This window comes from Manis javanica, chromosome 11 (genome assembly GCF_040802235.1).
Source record: "Manis javanica isolate MJ-LG chromosome 11, MJ_LKY, whole genome shotgun sequence".
NCBI classification, from domain to species: domain Eukaryota; kingdom Metazoa; phylum Chordata; class Mammalia; order Pholidota; family Manidae; genus Manis; species Manis javanica.
Genome location: NC_133166.1, coordinates 38,178,112 through 38,197,499, shown reverse-complemented (window position 1 = coordinate 38,197,499; position 19,388 = coordinate 38,178,112). Strand labels below are relative to the sequence as shown.

At 38.2% G+C, this 19,388-nt stretch overlaps 2 protein-coding genes across 3 annotated transcripts in view; both read left to right on the top strand.

Annotated features, from left to right (window-relative positions):
• Window positions 1-16,119, top strand: part of TPH1 (tryptophan hydroxylase 1) — a 38,637-nt gene extending 22,518 nt beyond the window's left edge. For both annotated transcript variants that reach the window (XM_073216297.1, XM_073216296.1), the window contains 8 exons: window positions 1,787-1,887; window positions 4,993-5,060; window positions 5,202-5,398; window positions 7,573-7,708; window positions 8,439-8,565; window positions 10,076-10,171; window positions 10,895-11,028; window positions 13,180-16,119. In XM_073216297.1, coding sequence (XP_073072398.1) covers window positions 1,787-1,887; window positions 4,993-5,060; window positions 5,202-5,398; window positions 7,573-7,708; window positions 8,439-8,565; window positions 10,076-10,171; window positions 10,895-11,028; window positions 13,180-13,354 — 1,034 coding nt within the window. In that variant the 3' untranslated portion in view covers window positions 13,355-16,119. The remainder of the gene's footprint in view (window positions 1-1,786; window positions 1,888-4,992; window positions 5,061-5,201; window positions 5,399-7,572; window positions 7,709-8,438; window positions 8,566-10,075; window positions 10,172-10,894; window positions 11,029-13,179) is intronic.
• Window positions 16,120-19,083: 2,964 nt separating this feature from the next.
• Window positions 19,084-19,388, top strand: part of SERGEF (secretion regulating guanine nucleotide exchange factor) — a 234,901-nt gene continuing 234,596 nt past the window's right edge. The window contains 1 exon segment of the mRNA XM_017672684.3: window positions 19,084-19,238. Within this exon segment, the coding sequence (XP_017528173.3) occupies window positions 19,179-19,238 (60 nt within the window). The 5' untranslated portion in view covers window positions 19,084-19,178.

The window sequence follows — 19,388 nt, the reverse complement described above, 5'->3', positions numbered from 1 at the left end:
GTCGCTAGGGCTGGGCTGGGAAGTCCACATGGCTGCCTTGGACTTGTTGCTAGGGCTGGACTGGGAGATCAGAAAACTCTCCCTTTCTTCTCAGGCTGGCCATCCCAGGGTGTGGTTTCTTACATGTCCCACTTGGCCAGCTGACCACAATGCCTGGTGTCAGTGTCCCACTTGGCAGGTCTCTACCAGGACAACATGTCCTGTTTTACCTATCTCACCTGTTACCTCCTGCCTCAGCATCTAGCAGATGAATGAATATTTGAATTTGTTGAGAATGTTGACTGCTGCTGACAGTGATGATGTACGGTACACTTGGTGGAATGTTTCTCCCTGTCCCCACTGCCACCTAAAGCAGATGAAAAAGCAGTACAGCTTTTTAAGGTTTCAGATACTCAGATTATAAAGATATAGGCTAAGATCTTCTACTGTGAAAACATCCTTGTAGCTTACTTGGGGCATAAGACAAATGGATAATTCAGTCACATTTTATATAAGGTGCTCAATTGAAAATAATCCCTTCATCTTATGTCACAATCTTTGCGGTATAACCAGGGCTGATATTCATCTGTTATTTATTTGTAGGGTATATAAATTATTAAAATATTAACATACTTCCATTTCTGGCTGGTAGATAGCTGCTTCCCTGAGTCCTTTGAGGGCTCCCCACCACCCTGAAGCCTGTGTGTTCCACATCCTCCCCTAGGGATCCCATGCCCATCACAAACAACTAATGGCTAACACCTGGCAGAGCAGGAGCCTAGGACTCTGCTATAGTTTATTTTGAGTGATTGGTGCCCCTGTTGTATTTGTTGTTAAGTCTCTTAAATATCCCCTCTGGATATGTGAAAAAGAGCATTAGAATGGAGCAAGAAAGTGTGAGGTCTGATCCTCTTTCTTCCATTGGAGTCACCTTGGATAAACTACTTAACCTCTCTGGACTATGGGTACTGCATCTATAAAATGAAGACATTTTTAGAGGCTAAATGATTCAGTTGATATTTAGGGAACACAAATGTGTGTCAAATATTTCTACAAAGAGATGAGGATACAAATATTTATGGTCCATATGCTACAGCTGTTCCCATTTTTTCCTGTAAGACAGACATACACAGATACATTATAGTAAAATATAGGAAAAGCTTTTAGAAAATTAGAAACATAGTGTATTGGAAACATAGAAGATAGAGAATTAGCTCCACCTACAGGGCCAGGGAAGGCTCATTTGTTTTGATTTGGGTCTTGAAGGAGGAGAAGGATAATCTCAGGAAAGCAGCAGGATGGGGCGGAGCAGGAAGTGAGAGTGGTCTAGGGATTCCAGGCAGAACAGCATATGCAAACCCCCATGTTTTATGAGGGCTTGTATGTCTGCGGGATGGTGAAAAGATCAAAGTGGCCAAGACATAAGTGATCTTGAAGATCCTTTTCATCAATGAAAACATTCAAAGTTCTTATTAGATTTGCACCTTGGGTTATAAAAGTTGTACATCCTTATGCTTTTTGGGTAGCTAGATAGGAAGCTTAAAATAAAAAAAAAAATTTTGATCTACTACTAAAGTACATTTCTTCAGTACTTAAGAAATCAAGGCTGAAAAACTTCAAGCTCAAAAATTTTGAGTAGAATTTACTTATTAGAAATAGAACAGTTTACGTATATAAATTTTGCCTCAATGTATAAACTAAAATAAAAATCTTATCCAAATGCCTTCATTACTTTCTTAATTTCTTCTTCCTTATTGCTTTAGTTAAGGTTGTCTCTTCGACTGCTAGTGGTTTTTGTATTTTGCAGGTATGGATACTGTTCCTTGGTTTCCAAAGAAGATTTCTGACCTGGACCATTGTGCCAACAGAGTTCTAATGTATGGATCTGAACTGGATGCAGACCATCCTGTAAGCATTTTGAATAACTATTTTCATGAAAATAATTTAAAGCAAACTAAAAATTAAGGGAAGTCTTGTTTTCTTTTTTGGAGAAAGTACTTATTCTAGACTATAAGATCTTGCTTTAATCTGGATTTCAGCAAGTGTTAGTAGTCCTTCATGTTGGAAATGAGACTAAATGACTTAAAGAGCATTTGACTTCATTGGCTCCAAAACATTGGTCCCATGCCTGGCATTCTGTTATTAAGAGCTACTCCAAGAGTTATACTAAAGTGAAGACAGTATCTGCGGTCAGTTTTTATTAAAATGACCATGGGTTATTGTAACGGGAGTAAAGATAGGAAGGAGAAAGACTTACCACCCACACTGCACAGCGTAACTGGTTTATTCGGCAGTTAATGAACTGGGAAGTTGTTGCCCTGGGAAGTTATGTGGGATATAGTACAAGCATGAGTTGGAAAATTAGTAAGCCCAGAGCATTAGGATTGCTTACAGAGCTCCAGGATCCAGGAGGAGAGAAGGGACTAAGGTTGTGGAGTGGCACAGACAAGGGCTTTTGTCTCGCTTCTTCCACTTAATAGCTGTGCGAAGGGGACCACCGTACGTATACTGCCTTAGACAGCCCCAGCTGACCCATCCACTTACTCCATGATATCTTATCGAGTAACTGTTGAAATTAATGTGTTGTACCTACTCTCAAGGGGCTTATAGCCTAGTTGAAAACATAAAGGACATATATATATAAATAAACATACACAAGATTAAAATGTGAAACTGTGTTAAGTGGCATGAACGAGTTGCTTTGAGATACGCACAAGAAAGCAAACACTTCTAGCTGAAGAGATCAGAGAAAGGCAATGTTTTTACTGGGCCTTAAGGGATTTGGGCAGGAAAGAGATGGAGAGGAAGGACAATTCAATGCAGTATGAGCAAAGTTCAGAGGCAAGAAAATCTGGGGCATGTTTATGGAAAGGTGGGTAAATCAGTTTTACTGTTCTACTAAGTCCTGCTGATTTTCACTTCCTAAATATTTCTTAAATTTGTTCCCTATTTATTCATACTGTCACATCCCTTAACTAGCCTCCCTGTCTCCAGCCTTGCCACCTCACTCCCATCCTCCTCAGAGTCACTAGAGTAATTTAAAACCTCTGTATGACCATTATCCTTCTTCTGTCTAAAAATTACCACTGGTACCTAGGTATATATCTAAGAAAACTGAAAATATGTCCACACAAAAACTCATAAACAATGTTCATAACAGTTATTCATAATAGAAAAAAAAGTGGGGCCAAATGTCTAGCCACTGATGAATGGAGAAGGAAAGTAGGGTGTGTCCATAAAGTAGAGTTCTACTGGTCATAAAAAAGCACGAAATTCTGATACATGCTACAACCTTGAAAACACTATAATTGTGAAGAAAGCTAGTCACAAAAGGCCCTATATTATATGATTCCTTTATATGAAATATCCAGAATAGGCAAATTCATAGAAAGAGATTATTGGCTGCCTGAGGTTGGAGGTGAGGGGAAAATGGGGAGAGACTGCCCATGATTATGGTGTTTCTCTTTGGGACGATGAGAATGTTCTGCAGTTATGTAGTGGAGGTGGTTGCATAGCATGGCAGACATGCTGAGAATCAGTGAGTTGTGCACTTTAACTTGTCAATGTTATGGCATGTGAATTATATCTCAAGAAAGCTGTTTTTTTTTTTAAAATCACCAATGGCTTCCCATTACTCAAAGACTAAAATTCAAGGTCTTAAACAAACCTTTTCTAGCAGACCCCCAACTAGTGTTCAACATGCTCCACTCATTTTCCAAGCTCCAACAACATTGGTTTGCTTGTATTTCTTCGGTACAGCGTGCTGTTTTTCACGTCTGTACTTTCATTGGTGCTGTCCTTCTGTCCTCTTCCACCTCACTGCCTGCACTCCCCTCTAGAGACTTAGTTTAGGAGTCATCATTGGGAAGCCTTTCCTGACCCCTCTTTCACATCTCTGGATTATGAGTCTCTCTTTTGACTCTTACTGACATCTTGTGCATATTTCTAATAAGGCACTTATATTGTTTCATAATAATTGGTTGATGGGAACTCCTTGAAGACCCAGATTGTGCTTTGTTCATACTTGTTTCTCTGGATTTTAGCACAAGGCCAGGAGCATAGTAGGGGCTTGAAAAATCTGCATTAAAGTGATGAGTCTCATTTTCTGCTTTCAGGCATCCTCCCATTCTCTCCTATTTTGCGTTACTGGCTATTTCCCCCTGGGCTGTGCTATTTGATGCCTTATTTTATCTTTTTTCCTTAAATAGTTCGCATAGGTATAAATTATAATATTACTATTTTATCTGTTTTTATTATTATTGTTTGCTCCTACAAATAATGACTGTGTTTGCATTTTGCAATAAAATCTAAGGCTAGATTAAGTTAAGTCTAATTTGAAGTATTATTAATTATTATTACAGGAAAATATAATTGAAAATGTAGTCAGATGATTAACAAAAAAATATTTTGCCCCAGGAAAAGTTCCATGTATTTAACTAAGGTGGTACTTTTCCTTCCTCCCTTCTTCCCTTCCTCCCTTCCTTCCATTCTCCCTTTCTTCTTCCTTTTTTTTTACTTTCTATTATACATGTAATTTATTATAAACTGTTAATTTGGTTGGAGGCAATGTTAATGGGTAAAAAGAACTGGATGCTGGGTTTCTGGTTACTTATATGGACTTTTTATAGTAATTCTTTTTTTTTTTTTTGCACATTTATTTATTTATATTTTAAAAATTGAAGTATTGTTGATGTATCATCTTATATTGGTTTCAAGTATACAACACAGTGGTGGTGGTGCTTTTCTTATTCCTCCAATTGTTTTTATAGCTACTATAGCATTTTTGTATCTATACTGTCTTATCTTTGTAACTACAATAGTTTAAAACTATCATATAACATAATTTTGAAATAAAAAGGATCATAAATTTTTCAACAATGCTTGCTCAAAATAACAATTATGTAGCCCTTTAATATAGTAGCTCCAATTATAACTCCAATGAAATGTTTCCTAAGTATCATTTGTCAAGTATTTTTTAGTATGGATGTTTAAAAACTTTTCTGTAATTACCAGGGCTTCAAAGACAATGTCTACCGTAAAAGACGAAAGTATTTTGCAGACTTGGCTATGAACTATAAACAGTAAGTGTATTATAAAAATAACTTACCCCACTTTGAAATAATAACAAAAATGAATAGATTATGCTCTTTTAGTAAATAGAGAATAGTGCTACTGTTTATTGAGTAAGAGTTCAAAATAACCTCTTCTCTTTCTCTTATTAGTGGAGATCCTATTCCTAAGGTTGAATTTACTGAAGAGGAGATTAAGACCTGGGGAACTGTGTTCCGAGAGCTCAACAAACTTTACCCAACCCATGCCTGCAGAGAGTATCTCAAAAACTTACCTTTGCTTTCTAAATATTGTGGATACCGTGAAGATAATATCCCACAATTGGAAGATGTCTCAAACTTTTTAAAAGGTAGTACACTAGGTAATTTTTTATAAGGGGAATATTGAACTCTGTTTTGATTATGACATAATTTTTAATAGGGAAATAAAGTTCTGTGGAAGGTCAGAATTTTCCTGTACTCTGTCTAGTACTGGGCATCACACTTGAAAAGGGACAATCATTACCTGGAGCAAGTGTAAATGGAAGTAAGCAGCATTACTAGGGGATTGGGAAATGTATCATATAAATACAATCTGAAAAATTCTAGAGTATTTAACCTGGAGATTTAGGAGTCATTATAGCTTTATTTAAATATCTGAAGGTCATCTTATGCAGTAGAGGAATTGTCATGTGGCCTTAAAGTAAATGACAACTGGATAGAAACTGCAAGCTTTTGGCTCAAAACAGAGATCTTGCTAAAAGAGCTCTTAAAAATTGAATAGGCTTATGAAATGGTTACTTCTGCATTTATGGAGGTGTTTATGCAAAAGCTCTATATCCTCTTGTCAGGGCTATGGTAAAGGAGATTCAAGTACCTTGGGGAAGGTTGGAGTAATCGATGTCTGCAGCCCCTTTCCACACTAAGATTCTATCATTTTCCCAAGGAGGAAGATATACTAGTAGAGGCATAAATAAAGAGTAAGGACAATTTTGCTCCTTTTAGTTCTTTATGCTTATTTGCTCTAGGCTTCTTAATTTTTTTCTAACTAGAATAGGAAGTAAAATGATCAGTGATCTCCAGGGTCTAAAATACAAAAGAAAAATAAATATGCCTTTGATCTGAGTAGATTCTGATATTTAGGAAAAAATAAATGTTATGTGTTTGACTAAAAAGGAGTTTAGTTTATTTCCATCATGGTGTGAAATTACTCTCTTTGAATTTCTTACACAGTTATAAAAATCTGCATATATATTCAACTCCATAATTTTCATTATTCAACCAATTACACAAAATTGAGATGAACTAAACAGCAAATGGTAATAGAGTTTTTATAAGAGAAAAACTCATATGAGTGGTTCCTACAAAAAATAGATTTAAAAAAATATTGGTTAATTAAGGATGACAGAGAATCAATGAACATGACCTCATGAGACTTACAAAGATAGACAAGGGTATGCTACAGAAGTTATCAAATCAAATTTGCATGAGATTTGCAGGAAATACTTTGTCATGTATATACAACTGAAATCTGTTCCCTTGGCATCTGGAGCTTGAATTGGCTGCAGAACATATTGCTAAAGGTGTTTCAAGGAAACTGTTAAAGAGATAAACCAAAATTAGAAGACAGTTCAAATAAAACAGCAGTTGGAAGGGGCTACCTGCACTGTCACATATGGTAGTTACTAGACACATGTGGTTGTTTAAAATTAATGTAAATGAAAATGTTAGTTCCCCAGCCTCACTAGCCATATTTCAAGTGTTCAATGGCCACATATGGCTGGTGGCTATCCTATTGGGTAACCTAGACATAGATTATTTTCGTCATTTTGGAAAGTTCTATTGGACTTTGAAGTTCGCCTGTCAGAGTGGGAGAATCCAAGTACAAAGCAACTAGGTGGAATTGGAATACCAAAGTATGTGTGTTTGAAATGAAGGGCAAGAGCAGAGCTCATAGAGGGTTCCCTGAGCCACAGCCACCTGGTGGCAGGCCCCTTTACAGTGGGTATACAGACTTAGCTCTTGAGAAATGGAGAGTACCATCAATTTAGATAAAATAGAGTACAAGAGATAGAACTGGCTAAAAATGACATAAACTTAAAATTGGTTCTGATACAAGTTCCTAGATCTTGTTAGTGAGTTTCTTAAAAAAAAAGAAAGATTTTCTAGGTGGTATTCTAAACTCTGTAGGAAGATAGCAAGGTATAGTATAGTACAAGGAGACCTGGGTTCTCATCCTCCCTTTATCATCTACTGTGTGGCTTTGGACACATTATTGGGTCTCTGAGCCTCAGTTATGGCTGTCACATGAAGACAATAAACTTTAACTCATATTGTAAACATGAAAGGAGATGTAATATATGAAATCTCTAACTCATTGACTGGCTGTGGTAAGTTCTTAATAATTGATTACTTCCCTGTAGTACACGCATGATAAACTTTAGTTTCTGTGACTTCCCTCAAAGTGTTGGTGTCACTGGAAGAATTAAAATGTGTAAATAGTCTGTTCTGGTGAAGATTTTCTGTTTTCTCCTTTACTTTGCAGAGCGCACAGGTTTTTCCATCCGTCCGGTGGCTGGTTATTTATCACCGAGAGATTTCTTATCAGGTTTAGCCTTTCGAGTTTTTCACTGTACACAGTATGTGAGACACAGTTCAGATCCCCTCTATACCCCAGAACCGTAAGTACTTCTGCATTGGCATCAGTCATCAAATAGTTATTTGTAATAGTGGTACCTACCTCATGAGTTTCTTGTGAAGATTAAATGAATTAATGCATGTAAAGCATTAGAATGGTGCCTGGCACATAGTCTATGCTTCATGCTCTCTATATGTTAGCCATTATTGTTATCATTAAAAATTTTTTTAAATTTGCCATCATTATTACTGTTATTAATTGATGACCTGTTAGGTATCAGGTGTCATTCTAACCACTGGATATAACAGTGAAAAATAATCAGACAAAAATTTCTGGCCTCACAGAGCTTATATTTCCAATGGGGGCTATAGATAATAAACAAGTAATAAATAAACAAGTCAGATGGTGATAAGTGCCATGGAGAAAAATAAGGCAGGGAAAGGACATAGAGGTGTGTGTGTTTCTATTTTGTAATGGGTGATTCAGAGGAGGATTTGCTGAGAAGGTGATATTTGGACAGAGACCTGACTGGGGTGGGGGCGCATGTGGTTGCCTCTGGATATCTATGTATTTATGTGTATGTGTTTATGAGTTGGCCAAGGTTTTGAACTAAAATAGTTTATTTTATTAGTGTCCTTTGTTGTTCATTTCCAAAGTAATGCCACCTGATCGATTTAAACAAAAGTAAGGTCAGATTTTGATTTGATCAAATGGTTCATTATACATTTACGGTAAGCATAACATAGTGTGACATACTTGTACCTCTTTTTCAGAGATACCTGCCATGAACTCTTAGGCCATGTCCCACTGCTGGCTGAACCTAGTTTTGCTCAATTCTCCCAAGAAATTGGCTTGGCTTCCCTTGGAGCTTCAGAGGAGGCTGTTCAAAAGCTGGCAACGGTATAAATGTGGAAATAGCTATATATCAATAATTCTTAACTGGGGCAGGATGTATTTGTGTAGCTTAAAGTACATATGCAAGATGACCATTACAAAACTTGTCTTTGCTCATATTTAATTTGATTTAAATAATTTAGATAACACTAAAGGAGGTTGTGAAATTTAAAAAGGTAGAGAAACACTAGAGTACAATAATGTTAATAGTTTGTGTATCTTCTTTTCTCAATAAGTGGTAGGTTTCCTAAAAATGATGCTAAAAATATTTTTGAGCACTAGGTGTAAGGCATCTTGAAGGAAATACAAAATGAGTAAGTCCTGGTTCCTCCCTTCAAGGAATGTGTATACACCGCTTGAGACAGTTATGTTAGAATGAGATGAAATCTACAGAGAAATTCAGGCAGAGTGCTTGGGGAGTGCAGAGAACTGCTTAGGGAAGGTTTTATGGAAGGGAAACGTCTAGACTAGCCCAGGGAAGGTGAATAATGTTTTCATGTATCAAGAAAGGAAGCAAAGAGCATCTCAGGATGAGGGCTCACAAGGAAAGACAAGGAGGTACTTGGTGTATCTGGGGAAATGACAAAAAGTTGGAGCAGAGTGTGTGATGGTGTGTGTGTGTGTGTGTGATGTGTGTGTGTGTGTGTGTGTGTGTGTGTGTGTGTGTGTGTGTGTGTATTTGTGTGTGTGAAATAGGCTAGACGGTTACAATAGTGCTTTTCAAATTCTGGTTTGAAATCCCTCAATTCAGGGTCCCTGAGTCCCTTGCATAATGTCCTTGAATAAAAGATCCTTTGAAAGGGCAAAGTGAATTTAATGTAAGAGACAGAGTTCATTGATATGGTTTCAGATTTCATATTGCAGCTGAACATTAAGAAACTACCACTTGTTAGGTTTTGATGTAGTTCAAAGAGGAATATCCACAATTATCTGAAAAGGCCATTACAATATTCAACCTTCTTCCAGCTATTCATCTGTGTGAGGCTGAATATTCTTCATGTACTTTTACCAAAACAGCATACTGCAACAGGTTGGACATAGAAGCAATATGAGAATCCATCTGTTTTCCAGGCAGACATTAACTAATATGTAGACAGTCATTAAAAAGATTGTAAAAATATAAAACAATACTACTTTTCTTATCTTTTGTTTTGTACAATATAGTTACTTTTCATTAAACTGTTATTTATGTAATCATAAGTGCTTTAAAATTAATTAGCAAACTTTAAAATTTTTTCTTAGTTTTGATTGTTAATATGGTAAGTATAGCTAGTTATACCCACGTAAACAAAAGATCATTGGGGTCCTCAGTAATTTTTTAAGAGTATATAAGAGTCCTGAGAACAAAAGTCTGAGAAGTGGTAGTTTAGAAGGAGACCAGAGTGTGGAAATCTGGCCAGCTAGCCTGGGGGTCTCAGTCTTTATCCAGGGTACTTTGGCTTAGTGACTAAGAGTTGTAATTCGTTTTAAATTCAGTTGCTAGGGTTGTGAACACAATATTGATGTCCTTTTGCAGTGCTACTTTTTCACTGTGGAGTTCGGTCTGTGTAAACAAGATGGGCAGCTAAGAGTCTTTGGAGCTGGATTACTTTCTTCTATCAGTGAACTCAAAGTAAGAACTGTAAATCTTTGCACATAACCATATTCACTTAATTTAATGGCTACAACCTGAAATAGTTTCTGGGTTTGAACAAGAGCTTACAATGGAAAATACTTGGGGTAACAGTAAACGTAATGAAAGAAACAATTTTTTCTATTTCCCAAGTTTATGGATACATCTTAAAAATAAAAAAGTATTTTAAAGCTTTGCTAACAAAATCTTGCTGTTTCCTCACCATTTTTGGTGTACCAGCAATAACTTCTGTAATTTCCAGAGAACTCTTTGAAATTTATTATTTATCCAATAAGGGAATGAACTGTAGAGTGATGGGTGTGCATAAAATACCATGCAAGGTACTGTCTTGCACTTGAAAGCCTACCACTGGGTGGTGGGTAGAGGTTATATATAGGAGTGACTACTGCAGGGTAGAAAGTAGGTGCCATAATGTAGGAGGAAATAAATAGAGATCCTTGGGTGTCTCCTACAAGGAGAAGAGTGTTAGAACAAAGCCAAGGAGATGATCTTGGGGCATTTGTGGAGAACAACAAGCCATTTTTGTTTTTCTGGAGCATATTGTGGGCTAAATAATGCTGTAGGAAGTAAGTTTGGGATTGTAGGTTTGGGCTCATAGATTAGTAATACATTCAGAGTTGTGCTGATTCTGGCCGTTGTGTTTTGAATGTGGGTTATGAAAATAGATAGTCTTCTTCAATTCACTGACCCTTTGTCATGTAGCATGCACTCTCTGGACATGCCAGTGTAAAGCCCTTTGATCCCAAGATTGCCTGCAAACAGGAATGTGTCATCACAACTTTTCAGGATGTCTACTTTATATCTGAAAGCTTTGAAGAGGCAAAGGAGAAGATGAGGTAAAGTATATCTCTCTGCAAAAGATAATCTAATACTGGTAACAAATCACAGAAGTAAGCAGCTGGATAATTAGAAGCCTACTAGGTACCTTTTGCCTCTAACACATACCCCTTTCACAGCAAATATTTAGAATATGTTGCTTATAATGATATTCAGTAGTGCATATATGAATCAGATACATTCAGAAATTGATTTCTTCCCATTCCTTCCCATCAGAGAGTTTATAATATGATAGGAAATAGGAAAAATAAACTATGTACAAAGTGCTCTATATCAACATAGAAAGTCTTAGAGATATACAGATGACCTATTGTTCTGCATTTTATTCAGGAGCAATTTATTCCACCTGAGAGAACAAGGAAAGCTTAATGGCATTGAGAAGGGACTGAAAGATAAATGAGGTTTAGATACATTGTTTTAGTCTAAGGGACAGCATATAAAAGTTAAGGAGGTACATTTGTGGAGTATAACAAGGAAGCAAACCGAAGCAACAAAACAGCAGCAGACTCAGAGACTCCAAGAAGGAACTAGTGGTTACCAAAGGGGAGGGGTGTGGAAGGATGGGTGGGGAGGGAGGGAGCGGTATTATGTTTAGTACACACGGTGTGGGGGATCATGGGGAGAACACTGGAGCACAGAGAAGGCAAATAGTGGATCTGTGGCATCTTGCTGCACTGATAGACAGTCACTGCATTGGGGTATGGGTGGGGACTTGATAATATGGGTAAATATAGTAACCACATTGTTTTTTCATGTGAAACATTCATAAGAGTGTATATCAATAATACCTTAATAAAAAATTTAAAAAATAAAAAATAAATAAACAAAACAAACAAACCAAAAAGACAAAATAAAAGTTAAGAAGGTGGAAAAATATAGGAGATATATGTGATGTAATCAAAGCTGTGCTTTATTAAACAGCTAAGTACATTGTTAAGAAAAGAGGATATTGGGGGCCGAGAAATGACTTAGGAGATCCTTGTAATACTTGTGGTAAAAATAAAAGCCTGAACTAAGATAGAGGTAGTAGGAAATGAAAGGACTATAGAAGCAGAAACAATAAAACAACATTTAATGGAAGGGGTCATGAGGTGCCATTGTGACAATGTAGGTAGGGGTTGAGGACATGCTGCTTGTTCTACAGAGATTTTCCTTTAGTTGGGGAGTTAGGCCATACACAGAACCAAAGAACAATTTCCATCTAGAGGAGGGCTTCCTCTAGCACATGTGGCACCTTTGAGTAAACTAGGAGAAGGGATCTCTTCTGGGTAGACCAGGTGGATAACAAACTGGATTTCAGCCCCTGTTCATGTACAGTTGTCCTTAGCTGTGTCTCTAGGGGTCCTGAACACAATTGTTCTTGGAGGTGCCAATTGAGAGGTCAAAATGTTGTCTTGATGAAGAAGGCAGAACTTTAATGCATGAAAAAAGGGTAAAATTTAGGTCATTTGAGAGAAAGCTAGAGAAAACCATTCAGTGCAGAAAGAATGTATGTATGTGGGAGGCAGGATTGTTCCTGGTCAGTTTCAGTAGTGTGTGTGTGTGTGTGTGTAGGTGTAGTTAGGTAAATCACAACTGAAGGATCTGTTACTATGTGGTCAAGTTTTGTCATTGTTTATTGATAAGCTACTGTGGCTGGTCTCCTTACTGTAGTCAAGAGATATATAAAGTTATTAGTCATTAATAAAGCCATCCACAGACTCTTTCCCTAGTGACACAGAGATAGATGTATCCATGACAATTTTAGGTTTTCTACCAGTTGAGGATTCCAGGGGGCCTCTGCACATGTACTGTAGGGAAGTAGGTAGATTGGTTGCATGAACTTTTTTGAAATTAAAGCATCATTGATATACAATCTTATGAAGGTTTCACATGACCAACACTGTGGTTTCAACATTCACCCATGTTATCAAGTCCTCACCCTCCCATTGCAGTCACTGTCTATCAGCGTATTATGATGCTATAGAGTCATTACTTGTCTTCTCTGTGCTGTACTGCCTTCCCTGTGACCTCCCTATATTGTGATTGGTTTCATGAACATTTAGTAATGATTTGTCTTTTGCCTAGTGTGTGAAGTAGATTTACAGATATTTATTTAGTTTTCATCATTTTCCCTATAGAAACTGATTGCCTCTTATTTGTTCTCTTAGAGAATTTACCAAGACAATTAAGCGTCCATTTGGAGTGAAGTATAATCCATATACGCAGAGTATTCAGATCTTGAAAGACACCAAGAGCATAACCAGTGCCATGAACGAGCTGCAGCATGAGCTCCATGTTGTCAGTGACGCCCTTGCTCAGGTCAGCAGGCAGCCGAGCACCTGACTGCTGCCAGTTCTAACCTCAAGAGCATCCGAGCATCAGTGCAGAGGCTTGTGGGCCACTTCTTGCTTTTCTTGAAGACCTGGTCGTGAAGGGACAGCAGCCAAACAATATTCTCTACTCTTGTTCCTTAATGGATTGTTAATCTGTGAAAATTTGTACTTGGATGTTCTAGCCATCACCAATTATTTTCTGTAGCAGTTTTAGTGAAATATGATTCAACATACCATGCAACTCACTGGCCACCCGTTTTTTACATACAGGAGTTGTTTGATCCAATGGGTAGATCTAGTCCCAGCCTGATTGTTTTCCCCAATCCATCTTGAGTAAAATGATTTTTATGATCACTTAAAACACCTTGCTGGGTATTATAGAACTGACCCATGCTGTTACCTAAGATCCTCTTATTTCTAAAGTATCTTACTTATAACCAAATTTTGCTAGGCTTAATCACATTTGCACCCCTGAATTTAATAGGAGACTAGCTGTCTCTTCTGCTAAAATCAGCAACAGAGGCCTTTGCACATGAAGCATACTTATTACAGAGCAAGTAATGTAGTTTCAATTGTAGTGTCTCGTAGGGAAATAGGAGTACCTAAATCAGGAAAGGCTGTGTAGGGTATAATCCTTAAGACCAGGCTAAGAATTTCGGGCTTTATTTTGCTGACAGTAGGGAGTGCCTTCCCCAGTGACCATCCTCCTTGAAACTCTTTCCTTTCTAAGGAATGGTATGATGCCAATGGAATTTTAGATTGTCTATTCTACTCATGGGGCCAAGGGAACTTGGTTGGGGTACCACATGCAAGACCCTGTACTCAGACATGCAGCCAGGTATCATATTGTGATGGGTGGGGTTCTGGTTAGCAGGAGACAGTGATGTCAAAGGGAGATTCAAACTGAGACAGATGAGAGAAGCACAGAGTTAAAGTTGGAAAAGCAGTGCTGAGCACTTTATTTCCAACCTATAAGGTGAGACCTAGTAAGGCAAGTTGTAAGGGTAAAGGGTAGGGAAACAGGCAATAGAACATAAGAAAGGTCAGGTAGAGCATTTTAGGACTGACACTGTAACAACGCAGGGGTTGCAAGGACTGGTTTTTATGTGGTGTCAACCATGTAGTGTAGGGCATAGGCCTGGGATAGGCCAGTGAAGTCGGATTACTGTGTACATGCTGTGCCTCTTTAATTGGCTCCTTTCCTTCTACCTCCCACTAAAGGAAGACTTTCCTCAAGTTTCTGAGTTTGGCCCTCCTCTCTTTCTGCCATTTTTCCATGGGAAATGCCATCCACATCCATGATTTCCATTCTTATTTCATATGACTTCCATATTTGCTATTCTGACTCTGACATATGTCTTGAATTTTTGTCTTCTAAGTCCAGCTATATGCTGGATATTTCAATGTAGATGTCCCATAAGCTAGGCCAGTGTGGTACAACTTCTTGTGGCACCATTCACATAGAATGAAATGGGGTTGTGTAATGAGGCAGCCTTGCCACATATCTCAAACTCAGTAGGTCCAAAAAGGAACTCAGAGTCACTTATTACACCCCATCAGCTTCCTCTCCTAGTGATCTCACTTCTATTCATGGTATACTAAGAGTCATAGTTTCAGACCATATTTCATTCTTAATCACCTACTTAATTGTGTCCTTTTTTCCCCACATCAATTCCCTATTAAATATTATTATTTATTAATATTATCCATTAATTGTATACCAGTTAATGTTTTATTTCAACAGAACTTCATAAAAAAACTAAGAAATTTATTTCATTTTATGTTATACAAGGAAATAGAATTGGGAAGAATAATTCATGCTACTTCAGATTTTTATATTTCTTATAAATTTTAATAGCTAGTCAACTATTAAGTATACCTTTGATAGTAATAGTCTAAGTTAGCTAATCTAAAATCATTAGAAATTTTGATTAGCTGGTTTATAGTTAGTATATTTGGTTGCAAGGAAATCTTTTGCAAGCAAACCATGATAAACAGCAAATTATGCATACCGTATCAGGTTATTTTTATACAACTTGATCATGGTAAAGAATCATAATTATTGAATTTTAAAATGGTGGTATTTATTTTCACTCTATAACTAAATCACACTAAAATAAATATTAAGGGTACAACCATTATATTCACAACTTTAGGATAATGGAAATATTTAATGATTGATTTGAGTTCTTTCTTCTTACTTCTGAATTTATAGTATTTGATAAATCAGGAGTCCTGAGAGTCTTAGAATTTTCATGCACTTAAAATATGTGTCTTCAAAGCATCTAGGATATGTTAATAGTTACTGAAATATGAGAACAGAATTGAACCAAAAAGTTGGTTCATAATTCTTAATCAGTGAATTAATACTCAAAGACATAAATGATATTTTTCCTGACTTTTTGAAGAAAGCTCCAAAAACTTGTGGTCAAAATGCCTACATTTCTTAATTTCTTATTTTGTCATTCAGAATTATATAATAGTAATAACATATCAAAATGTACAGAATTATAGTTAATTTTTAAGTTGGCTTCCAAATTGAAAAAGGAAACGAAACTCTGAAATTCTCTAAAGGAACATGATTATAATAGAGTTCACATATTTATTTCTAGGAAATGTATAAAGATTCTGTGGTCTATTTCAGTCTAGTCTTTATTTTACTATATGATATGCACTTAGGATTTGCAAGTTTGTTATTCAACTGGATAATAAATGGACACAAACTTTTTGTTCTCAAAAAGCATGTATTTATTTTTGTCAAACATTAAAAACAGATTTAACTATATATTGTCAATTTTGTTATTTTAAGAAATCTATAACATCCTTACACTTCTTAAAAAACCTGCTAATATGAGATGTAAGGGGAGCTAAACACACCCGGAACCTAGTAGCCACTTTTCAGAATCCTTGATAAAGTCTCATGTTCCTTTTCTATAAAATGAGATAAATCTACCTCATTGGGCTATTGGAGGAAATACGTTGTGAGTGCACTTTAAAAAAAGAAATTTATTATCCATAGGTAAAGAATCATTAATACAATTCCTCTCCTAATGGGAAATCCTCCATAGCTTCTGGATAATTTTATCTTCCTCCAGAGGGAATAAGTTTTGCTTTTAGCGGGCAGTATATAGTAAGTGTATGGCATGGTAAGATCTCCTTAGTTCAGTTAGGGATTAAGCAAAATTGAAGCTGAGCTTCAGTCTTTGTGAAGGCTGGTCTATTTCCAATTCACCTCTACTTTTAGGGTGCAGCCATTTAAGGATCTCAGAGGAAAGCTATGGTTGTGTACCAGGGCTTCTTGGGGACCCTGGACTCCTACTTTTGTCTCCTCCTTCACTCTCATCTTCACTGGTCCCCTGTAAGATCGCTAAAAGTACTGTTTAGTTTCTCAGCTTCTCAGTTGCTTCTGTCAGACCAGTTTCTTAGCCTCCACGTCACTGCTTGCTAATTAGCAATGTTGCAAGCAGAAAAGTAGGGCTATCCCTAATCTCTCAGCTGCCAGATCTTGGCCCTTCAAGGTCTGGCCGCTTTGATAGCTCTCTAATGATTTGAAACAGATTTCAAAAACATTGCCTCCAGCTTTTCTGGTTGTTTTTGATGAGAGAATTGACCTATAGCTAGCTAATCTGTCTTTATTAAGAGCAGATATCTGACCCAGAAGTTAATCATTTAACTTCTTTGAGACTTCGTTTTCTTGTCTAAATAATAATGATCCTAACAATATTTATTATACCAGTAATATTGAGAGGATCAAATAAGATAACATAATGGTAAAGATTTCCTAACCTGTATGGTACAGATATATATTCTATATGGCCAAAATGACTTCATATTTTTCTCTTATGGGGAGACAAGGCATCTGAAAGTGATACCATCAAATAGTTTAAATAGTATCAAATAATGATACCATTCAACAACTGCAACTCCACCAGGCTGCTAATGGGAAGAGCAAGTCAGGGGCATGTACTTAGTTGAAATAGTTGCAAAATCTCAATACTTCCAAAAAACTGTGAGTTAACTAAAGCATTAACTCAAGAGGTAAAACCAGAGAATAACTATTCTTCTAGACCCTCTCTCTATTAAAACTGACTGGCTTCTTGACACCCCCTTCGTAAGTTATGCTTTAGTGGTCTCATATCTTACTTTATAGTGTAGGAGTAACTGGTACTTAGTACTTATTGCCTTGGAGTCTCAGCCCAAGCTGAGGTCCCATTTTTACAACCATTACAAATGCTTGAAAGGAATAGAATATAAAGAACAAAAAAGCCCACTCTTATAAAACAATCAGCAAACACAGTATGATGTATGCATATATCAAGTTCTCTCCAGAACAAAGAGCAGCTTTGCTTCTCTAAGGTTTGTATTTTTCTTAGGATGGTCATGGATGTCCTCAAGATGCCATAGGCTAGAAAGGTAAAGGGAGGTGCTGCTCTCAAGGCAGAAATAGAATGGGTGGAGTTTATGAACTGGGAAGGACTGTGTTAAGAACTCACATAAGCCACCTTCCAGGGCTCCCAGGCTTACGGTGATGAATCCTGGAGGCTGTGTCAGCAGAGGGGTCAAGAACTAGTGAATATGGATTATCTTCTTTAATGTGACCCCATTTGTACCCACATAATAATGTGTGGCTTGGAAAATGGGAATTATGTACCAAAAAGTACAAAAAAGAAAATGAAAATGAAAATCACCTGTAATCCACCACCCTGAGCATGTGTGTGTATGAAAATTTGGTACAACACTTTGGCAATATATCTCGAGCATTTCCCTTATTTAATATCTTCCAAAACATATATATTAGTTTTGAATGGCAGCCTACTATCACACTGCATGGCTGTGCCATAATTTAATCAATTTATTTTTGGGCTTTCAGGTAGTAAGTTCTTTCCTATTAAATGTAACCTCAACAAATAACTAACAGTCTAAGTCTTTGTGCACAGCTCTGATTATTTTCTTGTCATAAATTAATAGAACTGGAGTTACTGGTAAATATCTGTTTATCCATTTTCATGCTCCTCATATACATTGCCATATTTTCCTTCAGGAAAATTGTAATTATTTAGCCCCCGCCACTAGCAGTGTATGACGGTATTTGATGAAAGCCATTTTATACGAATATCTTTGTTGGGTGAAAATATCCAGTATTGATGAACAGAATCAAGGCAGCGCTGTGCTCTGAGCGCTGAAAATTAAAAAACTGCCCGGCCGGAATCCGCGAGAACCAGCCTCCTCAGTTCGGTGTCTGGAGGCCTAAGTTCCCGCTCCGTGGCAGGCGCTGAGGGCGACTCCAAAGACGTGAAGACACTACACTCGCCTAACAAAAAGCTCCATCAAATTTTGCAAACGCACACCAAGGCGGGCCGAAAACACTGGGGCAGGACCTTTTCCGTTCCCTCTCAGGCTCAGTTTCTTCCCATCAAATATGATCCGATCCTTGCCCTGTCAGCCTCTTTGGGCTGTCATGGGAATCCACGGAGATAAAAATGTGAAGGAGCGTAGCGCACTCGTACAGAATTATTACTAAAAGTAAAGAGCGCGAGGGGAGGAAAGATGCAAGACACAGGCTGGGGACAGAGACTCTCGGAGCGCTTTGGGGCTGGGCGACAAGGAGGTAGCTCCGGAGGCGGTGGCCCGGCTCCCGCCCGCGTCTGGTTCACCGCGGCCCGAGGGCGCGCCCCTCCCTCTGCGTCCCCGCCCACCTCAGACTCCTCCCCCGAACGGCCCCGCCCCTACTCCAGACTCCTCCCCCGCACCGGCCCCACACCGCTGGGTTCCAGTCTCTTCCCGGGCGCGCCCCTCCCGCGAGCCCTCCCGGAAGCCCCGGCCCAGCGTCCCCCATGGAGCGGCGGCAGAGCATCTTGGAGGCCGGCTCTGCGGCAGCCGCGCTCTTCGCCTGGGTACGTGACTCTGCCCCCGGACCGGGGCCGCTGGGACTGAGGGGCGCCGAGACTCTAGAAGCTCGCGGCCTCGGCGTGGGCGGTCTTGGCGCCGGGCGGCCGAGGTCCGGGCCAGGCTCTGGGTTGGAGGATCTTGGGCTTCGGGCAGAG